An 11,962-nucleotide genomic window follows, 5' to 3' on the forward strand; every position below is an offset into this window, starting at 1 on the left:
CTTAGTCATGTTATTCCCTGCGTTACAGTAACTGTGCTGTGACTCCATTATTATATAACACAGGATGTGCCAAAGTCCATAATAAAAAAACAAAACAAATGCAGCAAAAAAACAAAACAAAAAAAAAAGCAGCAAGCGGTGTCTCACCCAAGTTATGTGATTTTACCTTTTCTTTATTTGATTTTTATGTTTTGAGGTTTGGAGATAAGGACATTATTTTAAACATCACACAAAAGTCCCGTTTTGAAGCCCCACATTTGCACATTTAGGCTATTTGGTTCAGTTCAGCTTAATTCAGTAATTTGTTATTGTCCCTACTGGGAAACCTGGTAAACAATACACAAGAACCACAATCCTCTAGTAATAATCACTAAATTAATTTAAAAAAAAACAAAAAAACAAGCCACTTTGCCTTGGGAGACACGACCAACTTCAGATTCATTGTGTGTGTCTGGGTTTAGCTTTGGGCATTTCGCCACATTAAGGTTACTGAGGCATCTGACCCAGATGGCTCCTGGAGGCCTCCTAGATAAGAAGTTTCAAGCATGTCCAACTGGTAGGACACCCACGAGAAGACGCAGGACAGGCTGTACAGTTTCTGTCTCTCAGCTGGATCAGAAATGCCTCATTTTGTCTTCCTAGACGAGGTGGAGGAGGTCTGGGCCTCTCTGCCTAGACTGCTGACTCCTGCAAAGAGGCAGAAAACAGATAGGTGATTACGTTTTTAATGTTAAAGGAGACCTATTATGGTCATTTCCAGCTTTATATTTTTGCTGTCTGGCTCTACTAGAGTGGCTTTGCATGACTCACAGTTCAAGCTGGTCTGTAGAAGTGTTTGTGTGGTAGTGCCAGCAACATGAATGCCAGGACCCAGGGTTTCCCAGCAGAACACAATGCACTGTTATGCGATGATTAATGTGATTCACTTAAAGCCATCAGGGGTTTATTGGTAATATTGTAGCTGAATTCTCATTAAAAATATGTATGTTGTAATAAACACAAGAACTGTGCAGAATGTGTAACCAGTGAAATTAGAGCTGTTTCACCTTTAATAATTAGGCAAAACATTGCTGATCAGCACAGCTGGAAGCGAATTTCTCTCTGTCAGTTCATCAGTTAATAGTTTTAGCCCCACTCTGCTTGATTTTTTTGTGATTCACACTTTTTAAGTCGTTTACTCTAAATTATATGCTTTAAGAAAAAAATATCTGTGTTGCAAAATGAAGAATTTCCTTTAACATAATTTGAAAAGGCAAGAAAGAAAGAAAATTCATAATTACTTTTTAATTTTTTTGTGTGAAAATAATGTGTGATAGATGTAAGTGATCAGTCTTTGTAAGTGTTTGTCCTGCTGCTGTCACCGTGCTCCTTCAGCTCCTAATTATAGACGTCTTGTTTCCCCCCCAACATCCGTCATTTCCTGTTTGTCCTGTGGGAACCGAGGGGACAGACAAACACACACATATACACACACACACACACACACATACATTGTAAAGGGTTCCTGTTCCTGAGGGTCTGTAGATCCACTCAGGAAGGTGGTGAGGCTGAGGAGGCTCAGACTGTGGCTGAGGTGGTGAAGCAGGAGTACGCAGGCGGAGAGAAGCAGCGGGCAAAAGAAGGTCAGAAAAGAGAAGAGGAGGTGCAGAATAAGAGGCTTTTGGATCAAGAACCTGGAGAACTTTAACAGAATTAAAAGAGGTGAAATAAAATGTGACTGTGAAGGAGGTGATTCACAGGAGGTGGGACGAACAAAGGAGAAATTATTTCGAGTGCTGTCCAGCATGTAAAGAGGAGAAAAGAAAAGAGGGCGAATGTGACTTTGGGGTTAAAAGAAAGGGACCTGGAGGAAGAGGAGAGGAAGAAAGAGGAGAATAAGGAGCTGCAGAGTTGATTACAAGTGTGTTTGAGGAGCTGATCCTGATGATGGGCTGCTGTTTGTTTGTTTACTATCGGGTGAGTGTGAAGAATCAGAACCGCTTTGATAAAAACCTGCAGTACCGATGTCGTCCTGAAGGGGGACATGTTTCTGGATTTGTTTTTTGTGTGCATGTTTCTATATTTATTAAGTACAAGTTTGAGATATGTTTATTTCACTGGGTTTGTTCCCTTTCTACTTCCAGCACTTTTGGGAAAAACAAAGTGGGGGCTCGCTGTCAGAATGGGTGGAGCTGGACCTGCCCCCCACCTAGTCCAGCTGATAGGAGCCTGTAGTAGACTGTATATAGAAGATGGTGTCAGGTTTTAGGCCTAAAAATTGAAGCCCGTGCAGAAGTGCGTGCATTTCTAATTACCATTCTTTTGAATAACCATAGGGGGGGGGGCACTGTTGTGGCTGCAAAAAGAATTCTGGTTCTAAACTTCCTTGATCACTAAATGCTTTTTATGATGAGTTTAACATATCTATTTATGTTTCTTATTCGATATGACAAGATGCTCAAGCATGGTGTGCTTTTCTTTGTTATAAACAAGTCAGGTTCACAGTCAGGTCCCCATCACGTGTGGGGGATTTTGTGATTTACAAAATCAAAGCCCACGTTCACACTGCAGGTCTTAATGTTCAATTCTGATTTTTTTGATCAAATCTGATTTTTTTGTCTGCTTGTTCACACTACAAATAAAATGTGACAGCAAACACGCTCTAGTGTGAACCCTCAAAGCGGCCCGCATGCACAAAAGAAGACGTCACACACAACGCACTCTGTTTAGACACAGACCAAACAATATTGTTTGACTGATGGCTCTTAATATAAAGACTTGTCTCGGACTTTACGCTTCCCAATTTTGCTTTAAGTTGTAAAGTTATTTTGTTATTTAGATATGGCCTAATAATTATCCTTGTTGCTGTTTTAGAGGAGCGGTGCTTCAAAGGATAGTTGCAGATTTCTGTCACAATCTGCAGATTATACAGTACAAATAAAATGTTCACGTTTCTCCAACGTTGTCTTCCCAACAGTTTCACTAATATCTACACTGGATGACCAGGAAGCGTTCGCGATGTCTTCTCGGGCGCTTCTCCGGCACTAATTGGAGTCTGTCTTGTGTCAGTGACGTAAAAGATGGATTTAATGCAACATGACCGTTCAAACAGCAGTCGCTTTCTAAAACATCAGATATGTGTTGGATTCAGTACCACATACGAAAGTGACCCAGATCAGATCTGTGCTGTTCACACTGTCATACCATGATCGGATATGGGTCGTTTAGGGTCAAAAAAGTTGGATTTTATGCGCTTTCGCCTGCAGTGTGAACGTAGCCTAAGAGGTCAAAAGTGCTTATCTCGAGATGTTACTGGACCTTACAAGTCATTGGTAGACCACGTCCATCTTTGTAGGCCTCTTTCATGACACACATTAAGGCTTCCTGTCCCACTTTTTAAGGAGTCTAACTCCTTCTGGAATCATTTTTCCATCACCTGGAAAATCTATGGATTTACTGGACATGCTCTCCTTTCTCCAACAGAAGCAGGAACTCCCAATCAGGATCCACAGAGATTTGAGTTAAGATTGTGTCCATTGTTTAATGGAAAAAGCATCTATTCCATTTAAATCTCATTCAGACTAAACTACTCTCAAAGGAAAGGAAACAAGGGACTTCTTGTTGTATTGTTCACCTCTTAACACCACTTAAACTGCTTAGCTTTGAAATTAGAGCACAGTTCCCTCCTCTTGTCTGGTGACCCCCCCATGACTGAGCCTTAACTTGTACAAATGCGGAAAAAAGATATAACACAATATTTTGTTAAGGGTTGAAATGTTTTTGCATGTTATTTTCATTCATTATAATCTGGGTAAATTAAACTCAGTTTATCTGATGGGTAACAACTTACTGAAATGTTGATATCTGAGCGGACTTGAGCAGAGAAATTTCTTATTATTATTATTCTTGCTCATTTGCTGTAAGTTTTTCCTCTCAGGATACTTACAGGTTACTATTCGACTCTGTGTTGAGTTAGAGGTTAGCCAGAGAAGTTCTTCAGACACTATTTAATGATGAAAAATGCTAAAATCTCCTCTCCAGATTGATCGAAATAAGACAAAAACAATTTGAACAATTAAACTGAACAGATTTTTTTTTTCCTGCTTGCTTTTTTTGTATTAAAATATTTTAATTTATAGTAATTTATTGAAAAATAAGTCACAAATGATTGCAAGCTGCAACCAGAACAGTGAGCTAAAAAGTTGCGGTTGGGATCCATCACAAAAACTCGACTTTCACATTTCTGAATGTAATCTGATTTAATAAAAATATAAACAAATTTGAAGCGTACTTCTTAAAATCAACACCTGCTCTCTCTCGCTGATGTTTTTTATTCTGTTTGTGTTTTGCAGAAGAAGAGGAAACAGGCCAACAGAGATGCCGACTCCCTCAGTCTCTGCAGTCTGGAAATCAATGTGAGTTCAGCTCCTCTTCAAGTGTGTGTCAAACTCTACTCTCGTTTAAATAATGATGATGTGTTTGTGAAAAGCTCTGCCTTCCTCATTGTGTGGGCAGCATTTTCACACATTTAAAATATGACCTAAAAAACCAAAAAAAACCCTTAAGCTAACAAAATGATGATGTCCTACCACTCAGGAAGTGTTCGGCCGTATTTGTCTCCATTATCCTCTTATGCAGAACACAAAGGAGGCGGTACATGTGACCTTCTAATCAGGAAGCTGTTGCATGGCCTGTATATGAGAGACCTAACTTTCGTCATTTGATTTAAAAATGCCAACTGATTTCAGTTTCTAACTTGAGGACAGAAAACTTAACACAAGGCATTTTAATGGTTTTATCCACAGAATCAGATAAAAAATGTCCATATTCTCCCACAATTGTCAGATTTTTCTCTGATGTTAAACTGATTTCTTTGCTTTTATGCCGTCATGCACTTGTGCACAATCAAAAATGGAGACATTGTTCTTCCTTCAGGGTTGAACCTTAATTAAAAAAAAGACTATCTATAGTGAAACTGTGACAAGTGTGACACAGACCAGAAACTGGGAATGTTTGCATTCAAAGTATAAGCTGTGCCTTTTGAAATACGTTGACTGCAGAGATGACCTTTTTTGAGTTTCACTGCCACTTGGCCTGGAGTTGCTCGTGTTTGTAGAAAAACATCAGCATCTTCCATGAAAACTATATACCAGCAGCAATCTGCTAGCGACTGAAGTATTCACAAGAACGTTTTTGATGCAGCACCATCTTTGTAGCTGATTTCAGTGGCTGCCAGAAACCACTAGCCACCGGTTGGTGAGTAGTTTCTGGCAGTCACTGAAATCAGCCGTAGTCTCTGAGACAAAGAGTACCTCATACATTTAATCTCACATTCTACCAGAGTAGCTTGGCTTGTTTACGGTTTGAAAATAATCCTCATTTATCTTATTTGGGCTCAATTCATTAACTGTCTGCAACAGTGACAGTTTAGCTCCTCCTCTTTACACCAACTTTCTTCTTATTGGTCACCCCTTGCAAACTGATTACTTAATTAAAATAGAACGTTTAATGCCTCTGTAAAATTATAGGAGAATACAGCTGGAAATCTGTATCTGTAAATATTATACCACAAAACCTTCAGTATACACTGTGGGAAAGTAATTATATCTATAAAAAAGTAATATTGAATTAAGTTTCTTAAAAGTATTTGACCAAATCACAACAGCAGTCACCTCAATGCCCTTAAGATTGTAAGTTAGAGACCCAACAATTATATAGAGAAAACTCAAACAATCAAATGACCACCGTTGAGCACGCACTTGGCGACAGTGGGAAGGAAAAACTCCCTTTTAATAGGACGAAACCTCGGGCTTTCTGCCACAACCAGTTAGAGATGATATGGTGATACAGTGTTTATTCCAGAGATCACAGAAAAACAGAAATTAAAAGTATTTTCCTGCTTTTAACAGATATTTTTCTCATCAGAGATTTGATTGCACGTATAAACTCTGAAAAGAAAAATGTTCCTCTTAGAGCATCCCCTCTGTCCACTTCAGGTTTGCTGGGGGGCTGATAGGTAACCTAAAAACTAAATTCATTTAGAGAGGAGAAGACAAATTAACGGCCCCCGGCCCTTATGTTGGGCCCCTCCTCCTGTATTTTTAGCCTTCTGCCAGGAGCCTGTTCCTTCCTGGGCGTTTCCTCCTCTGCTCGGTCTAACACAGGATGTCCAGCCTGTTCAGCACACTCCAGCGGCTCCAGGGGGACAAACAGACCCAAACACACCATCAGTCTTACTTTGTTCAAACCGGCGCTGGCAGATACTGAAGCTGGAATGAATTACACTCTATTGTTTCTGTGCTGTCGCTCAGTGAATCACACACACTTGTATTGTTTTCTTACTCAAACTCCAGGACCCAGAGACCACTTTATCTGATTTAAAAGACACGTGTAAGGACCACCGGGAAACGTGCTTTGCATCAATAATTTAACCCTCCTGAGCAACTGTCTGTTTTCAGACTGGAGATCAGTAAAGATTCATTCACTGGGAATTATTATATTTTATCAGTTCATCTGTTTAGGAAACATTTACTGCAGATTAATAACTTTATAACATCTATTTATTTTAGGACAGTTTTCAAATATTTTTACCTGAATTGATTGGCACAGCCCACATACTCACAAATGCATTTAAAACTTTTAAGATTTAATAAAATGTGACTACTTCTGACTACATAATTACAAAATAAAATAAAAACAATATGCAGACCTTTTTTTTTAATACAAAAGGTAAGTGCTGTGAAAAATTCACAAAAAGTAAAAAATATTTTTTTAAAAACCCCAAACAGGATTAAAAGCACTGAAGTGTAATCGATGTAAACAGACATTAAAGTAAATATTTATTCCTTTATTAATAATTAATGTGGCACTATATTGTGATTAACAATAATAATATTATTTATCATTATTATTATTATTAACAATTTAACCATGACTAATCAGATTTTCCCTCTCAGAGACATTGAATATCTTTGTTCAAACCTAAAACATTCAACTGGAATTATTTGCTATTGCCATTAATTTTATTTTATTTGTGAAAAATGCTGCTCTAGATGTAAATTAGTTGTTAAAGGGGTGATGCTGTCATTTATAATTATAATACATTTACTGTGGAAGTTTCTGTTTGGCATTGGATGGTTTTTTTTTACTTGTTAATTAAAACAGGCATTCACTATTGAGCAGTTACTGATGTGGTTTAGTAACCGTGGATTAAAGATGTGAGTAGCATTCTCTTCCACCAGTGGGCAGTACAATTACCTTCTCTAATTAAATGGGTTGCCAACTGCCAGTAAAACAGAAGAAGACAAAGAAAACAAATACATAATAGTCATGCTGTGAGACGACGCAGTGCGTAATAGCAACAGATAAATGTTTGAAAAGAAAAAGTAGGGTCCTGGAGAACATTCTGACCCAGATGAAGGCCCTAGCATGAGTAGTGCTAGTAGCGCATGGGTAGTGGTCAGAAGCAAGCAACAAAGGTATACTAGGGACAAACTGAGCCAAACTCCACTATGCCATGTGCACAGGGGAAAATTATCAATTTGCTTTTTGTGACATTTTTGTTTGGTGGTGTGCCGTGTGATTTTTCTAATGTGAAATATGTGCCGTGGCTCCGAAAGGTTGGGAAACACTGGTTTAGATATACGTGCTTCACCACTTAAATTCTTGTACAGCCACTTTTCAGGTAATAGGTTTCAGGAACTGGACAATGGAAAAATCTGTGGAAATCTGTTTTTTGTTTTTTTTAACATTATAGGTTTCCTACTTTAAATCACTACATTGTAAGGTTTGTGATAAACAGAACCAGGACTGTTAAAATTCCCCAGTCTGTCACTTATCTTGGAGGCTTGAGGGTTAAATCTGATGGGTTTCTACTGCAGAAACAGGAAAGAAGGTTGCACAAGATTGTAATGTCCAAATGTGCACGTTGATTGAAATATGCACATATGTGGAGTACCATTTACTGTATTCTTCATATTTTTTTATTAGTTTTAGGAGATGTTAATAATTGATCGATGTTTTCAAATCTTTACCATTCAAAAAGAGTGTTCCCATCTGTAAATGCTTCACCACATCCCTGTAAGGTTTAAAGACGCAGTCGCTGTGTCACAGTACAGATCGAACGAGGCTGATTTGAGTTCCTCCCTAGGCGTCTACGAACGAAGCCTCCCAATAACAGACAATAGAGCTTAGTCACAGGGAGCAGCTTCTGTTAGCAGACTGTGAGGTGTTGGAGGCCAACGCTGATGCTCTGACTCTGATACCGGTCATAGCTTTTAAAGGAAACAATGAAAACACTTCTGTGAATGATGCAATCTTTTTCTGATGTCTTGTTGCTTTCAGCTGAGACGGGACGTCTGTGTTTATTTAAAGCTACTTTTCTTGGAACTTCGATGTACCGTGATTATAACAAGGGTCCTAATGTACCCAAATCAGATCAGCCAAGCTGATGTATAAACATATATAGCTCATTAACATGCTTTAGTAAACGATGGATGTCCCAGCTCTTTGTTAAGCACTGGAAAAGCTTGATGAAGATCCTCTCTGTAACATCAAGTGAAGCAGTACAATTAAAAGAGACTTTTTCATAAAAGTGAGAGTGGAGTAGAGGAGGAGATGGACCGATGTGTTGACCCCAGTGCAGTGTCTTCATCTGCAGTGATGAAGACACTGCACTGATCTGTTGTAGTGACGAAAGAGCTGATTGTGAAGGTTAAGCTGTTGATTTACTGGATGATTTACTATATTCCTATCCGCATGTATGGTATGGTGATGAGATGTAGGTAGAGACTAAAAGAATAATGTCACAGACACAAGCATCAGAAAGAATAAGCTTCCTCTGAACAGAGTTCAGCCTTAGAGACAGGAGGAGGTAGCGCTTTGTTTTAGGAGGGGCTCAGAGTAGAGCTGCTACTCCTCCACATTAAAAAGAGCCAGATATGGTGGTTTGAGAATCAGATGGATTCTTTCAGGATAAATCCTCAGTGAGTTGTTTTAGGCATGTCCACACAGGACACTCTGGAGAGATTATGTCTCTGCTCAGTACCCATCTGAAAGAGCTGGAGTAGATGGCTCGGGAGAAGGTCTGGGTGTCTGTGCTTAGACTGGACATGGATACGTGACAGAAGAAAAGATGGATGGATGTCCCTGAAAGTCTTCTCATTACTCATTATGTGGTTTCAATATGGCAAAGCAAATTATATTATTTGTAAAACACAGTAATCTTGTGGTGAATGGATGGACGGGCCTCACCTGTCCCCTCTGTTTGGACTCTGGAACAACTAAAACCTTACTGTGAACCCGTATGACTCATTAAACCGACTGGATAGAAACTAGTGGAAGGCTGGATCTGACCGTGACTTATGATGAAAAACAAGGAAAAAGCTAAAGCGAAATCTCCACATTTAAAAAGGTTGGAAGGACAAATTGATTTGAGTTACTGATTTAAAATAAAATTCAGTAAATAAAAAAAGAAATACATAAAATCTTGCTTTAACAAATAAAAAAATCAAGTGTTTCTTTGTCCCCACAGTGGGGCTGAATAAACACATTGACTCATTGAATTTAAAACCAGGACACAGCTTTGGCTGCAGGCCTCTGTTTATTAATTATACTTCGGACTGGCATTGACTGATGAGGACTTCCCACAACCACCAGCAGTTCCAGTCAGGGATTTCATAATTTACGTTTGTCCAGATTATTGAAATACATAATAATAAACTGAGTAAAGATAATGTGAGTAATAATATACATATTAACGTTATACAATTTACATTATCATTTCTTTCACATTAAAGGTAGATTTACTTTTTCTGGCATAAAACATTTTCAGGGAATGACACATTTTAAATACACACAAGAAAAACAATATACATTTTCTTAAGTGCATTTACAAAATGTCTTATCTGTAGGATTCATATTATCTTTTCATATTTTTAAATCTTCTACCAGCTCTTTTGACACAATGTGTCTGTGGCACTGAGACAAATTGGTTCAATATCCGAATATCTAGAGTTTAATTTTTTAGGAGGAAATGGGGTATTAGTTTGGGTTTTTCTTTAAATAACTGTGTACAAATGTGGCTTATTAATTTGTTTTAATTTCTGGGCCACAGTAGAGCTCTATGACACAAAGGAATCAAATATATCAGGGTGTGGATGCACACAGTACTTATGAGGATGACTTCATCATTGTTGTTGTTGGTCCTTTCTTGGGATTTGTTGACAATGGAAACTTTTTTTATTTTTTTTATATATATATATATATATATATATATATATACATACATACAAACAAACAAACAAACAAACAAACAAACAAACAAACAAACAAACGATACAGGAAAGGGACAGGCAGAGAAAAGAAAAAGTACAGAATAAAGAAAGGAAGGAAGTAAAGTTTTAAGTGACTGGGTGAGAGCGCCACTGAGTAAGTGAGCCAGTGACAGAGAGAGAGAGAGAGCATTAGCTGCTGAGAGAGTGCGAAGGCGGACGAGTGAACAGCTACCGCTGAGAGGATTACACGATTCAGAGCTCTACACGGTCTAAACTGCAGACTAAACTTTTCCTGTATGATTTTCTGGGAACAGAACTAAATCCAGCCTCTTTTTGAACTCTTTTGTTTGGGGTCTGATGGTTCGGCTCTCAACCTCAAGCCCTCCCGGAGCGGTGTGTTTAAAAGCTCTGATCAAAGCCAACTTGTCTTTATGAACACTGCCAGCACCGAGTCTGACTGGATATTTTGCCTCTGGCAGTATTCTTGTGGCACCAGGCCTTTTTAGAGCTGTTACATCAACTCTTTGAGGCTACTTTACAGCTATTAGACTTTTAGTTGAACGGCTACCATTACCAGGGGTTTTAAGGGGACTATCCTCTTTCTGTACCTGTGCCAACACCAGAATTGTGCTTGGAACTCCACTGATAGCACTTTCTTTCTGGTTTCCCAGCTTGTATCAGTCATCGCTTCAGTGCTAGAACAGCGAGCTGAATTGTTCCTGGACTTTGTGTCTATACTAGAAAACAGTACCAAACTCTCTTTAGTGTCACTCTGGACCCTCTGCTGTTTTCAGTCTCTCTCTGGACATTAGACTTTCATACTCCCTTCCTCTCTGTGTTTTCTACCAGTCTGAAAATATTTATGGACGCTCTCTTGGTACTGGGAATAGTTCAGATTGTGTGCTTAGCTTTGGGGTGAGCAGTATGGTGGCAGGGCAGGGACCCTTCAGCCTGCTGGTACAGCGGTTTAACTCTGGATGCTCAGTGGCAAACAGCAGCATGGGAAAAGAGGTTAAGGTAAGATGAAACATTTACTCTTCTGTTCAGCCTGGTTGGATTCAGTTGTGTTAATTTTGTGAGATAAATTGGATTCTTTTGTTTGTCTGTGTTTTCATCAGTCAAATGTATTCATTTTTTTCTTGATTTGGTAGCATTTAACATTTGTAATTTTCACAAATGAAAAAAATCTTGGCAATGAAGCTGGTGACAAAACTGAAGTTCCTCTATTGGCCACTTGAGGCTGACTTCAAACTGAGTCAATCCCCATAGACTGTCATATTAGAGTCCCAACGTTACAGCAGAAATAAACAAAGAAAATAAGCCCAGCATAAAAGACATTGTACGTCATTTCCACCTTCATGCACTGCACAGGGGGTTAATTTTTTAAACTAGACCATTTATGTTTTTCTAATGGTATTAAGTTACCATAGCTCGCTGTTAGGCCTCATCTCTTCTAACCGAAGTCAATGAACTGGGCGCTTTAACCTTGTTTGAGCTGTTGCTTATTTGAGTGCATTGAATATCTGATGGTACAATAATGATAAAATAATAGGGCTTGATGTGGAGTTGATTGCATTAACACAGTGTTTTATTCATGTGTTACTCTGCAGTAGTTACCAGGTGTCTGTGTTTTTGAAACACCTTCACTTTCATACTAACCAGTCTAATTTATTACCAGACATGCTCACATATAGTGCCCCCCCCCCCCC

General features: G+C 38.7%; 1 protein-coding gene across 4 annotated transcripts in view; it reads left to right on the plus strand.

Annotated features, from left to right (window-relative positions):
* arhgef3 (Rho guanine nucleotide exchange factor (GEF) 3) overlaps window positions 1–11,962 on the plus strand; it is a 33,333-nt gene that overhangs the window by 8,603 nt on the left and 12,768 nt on the right. Inside the window, exons 1-2 of one of the 4 annotated variants that reach the window (XM_005938878.3) lie at window positions 3–1,956; window positions 4,332–4,394. In XM_005938878.3, the coding sequence (XP_005938940.1) occupies window positions 1,924–1,956; window positions 4,332–4,394 (96 nt within the window). In that variant the 5' untranslated portion in view covers window positions 3–1,923. Of the gene's footprint in view, window positions 1–2; window positions 1,957–4,331; window positions 4,395–10,372; window positions 11,271–11,962 lie in introns of those variants that run through there. The other 3 variants (XM_005938877.3, XM_042225800.1, XM_005938879.3) reach the window with 3 other exon arrangements.

Source organism: Haplochromis burtoni, unplaced genomic scaffold (assembly GCF_018398535.1).
Source record: "Haplochromis burtoni strain Fernald_Lab_line unplaced genomic scaffold, NCSU_Asbu1 Contig_183, whole genome shotgun sequence".
NCBI classification, from domain to species: domain Eukaryota; kingdom Metazoa; phylum Chordata; class Actinopteri; order Cichliformes; family Cichlidae; genus Haplochromis; species Haplochromis burtoni.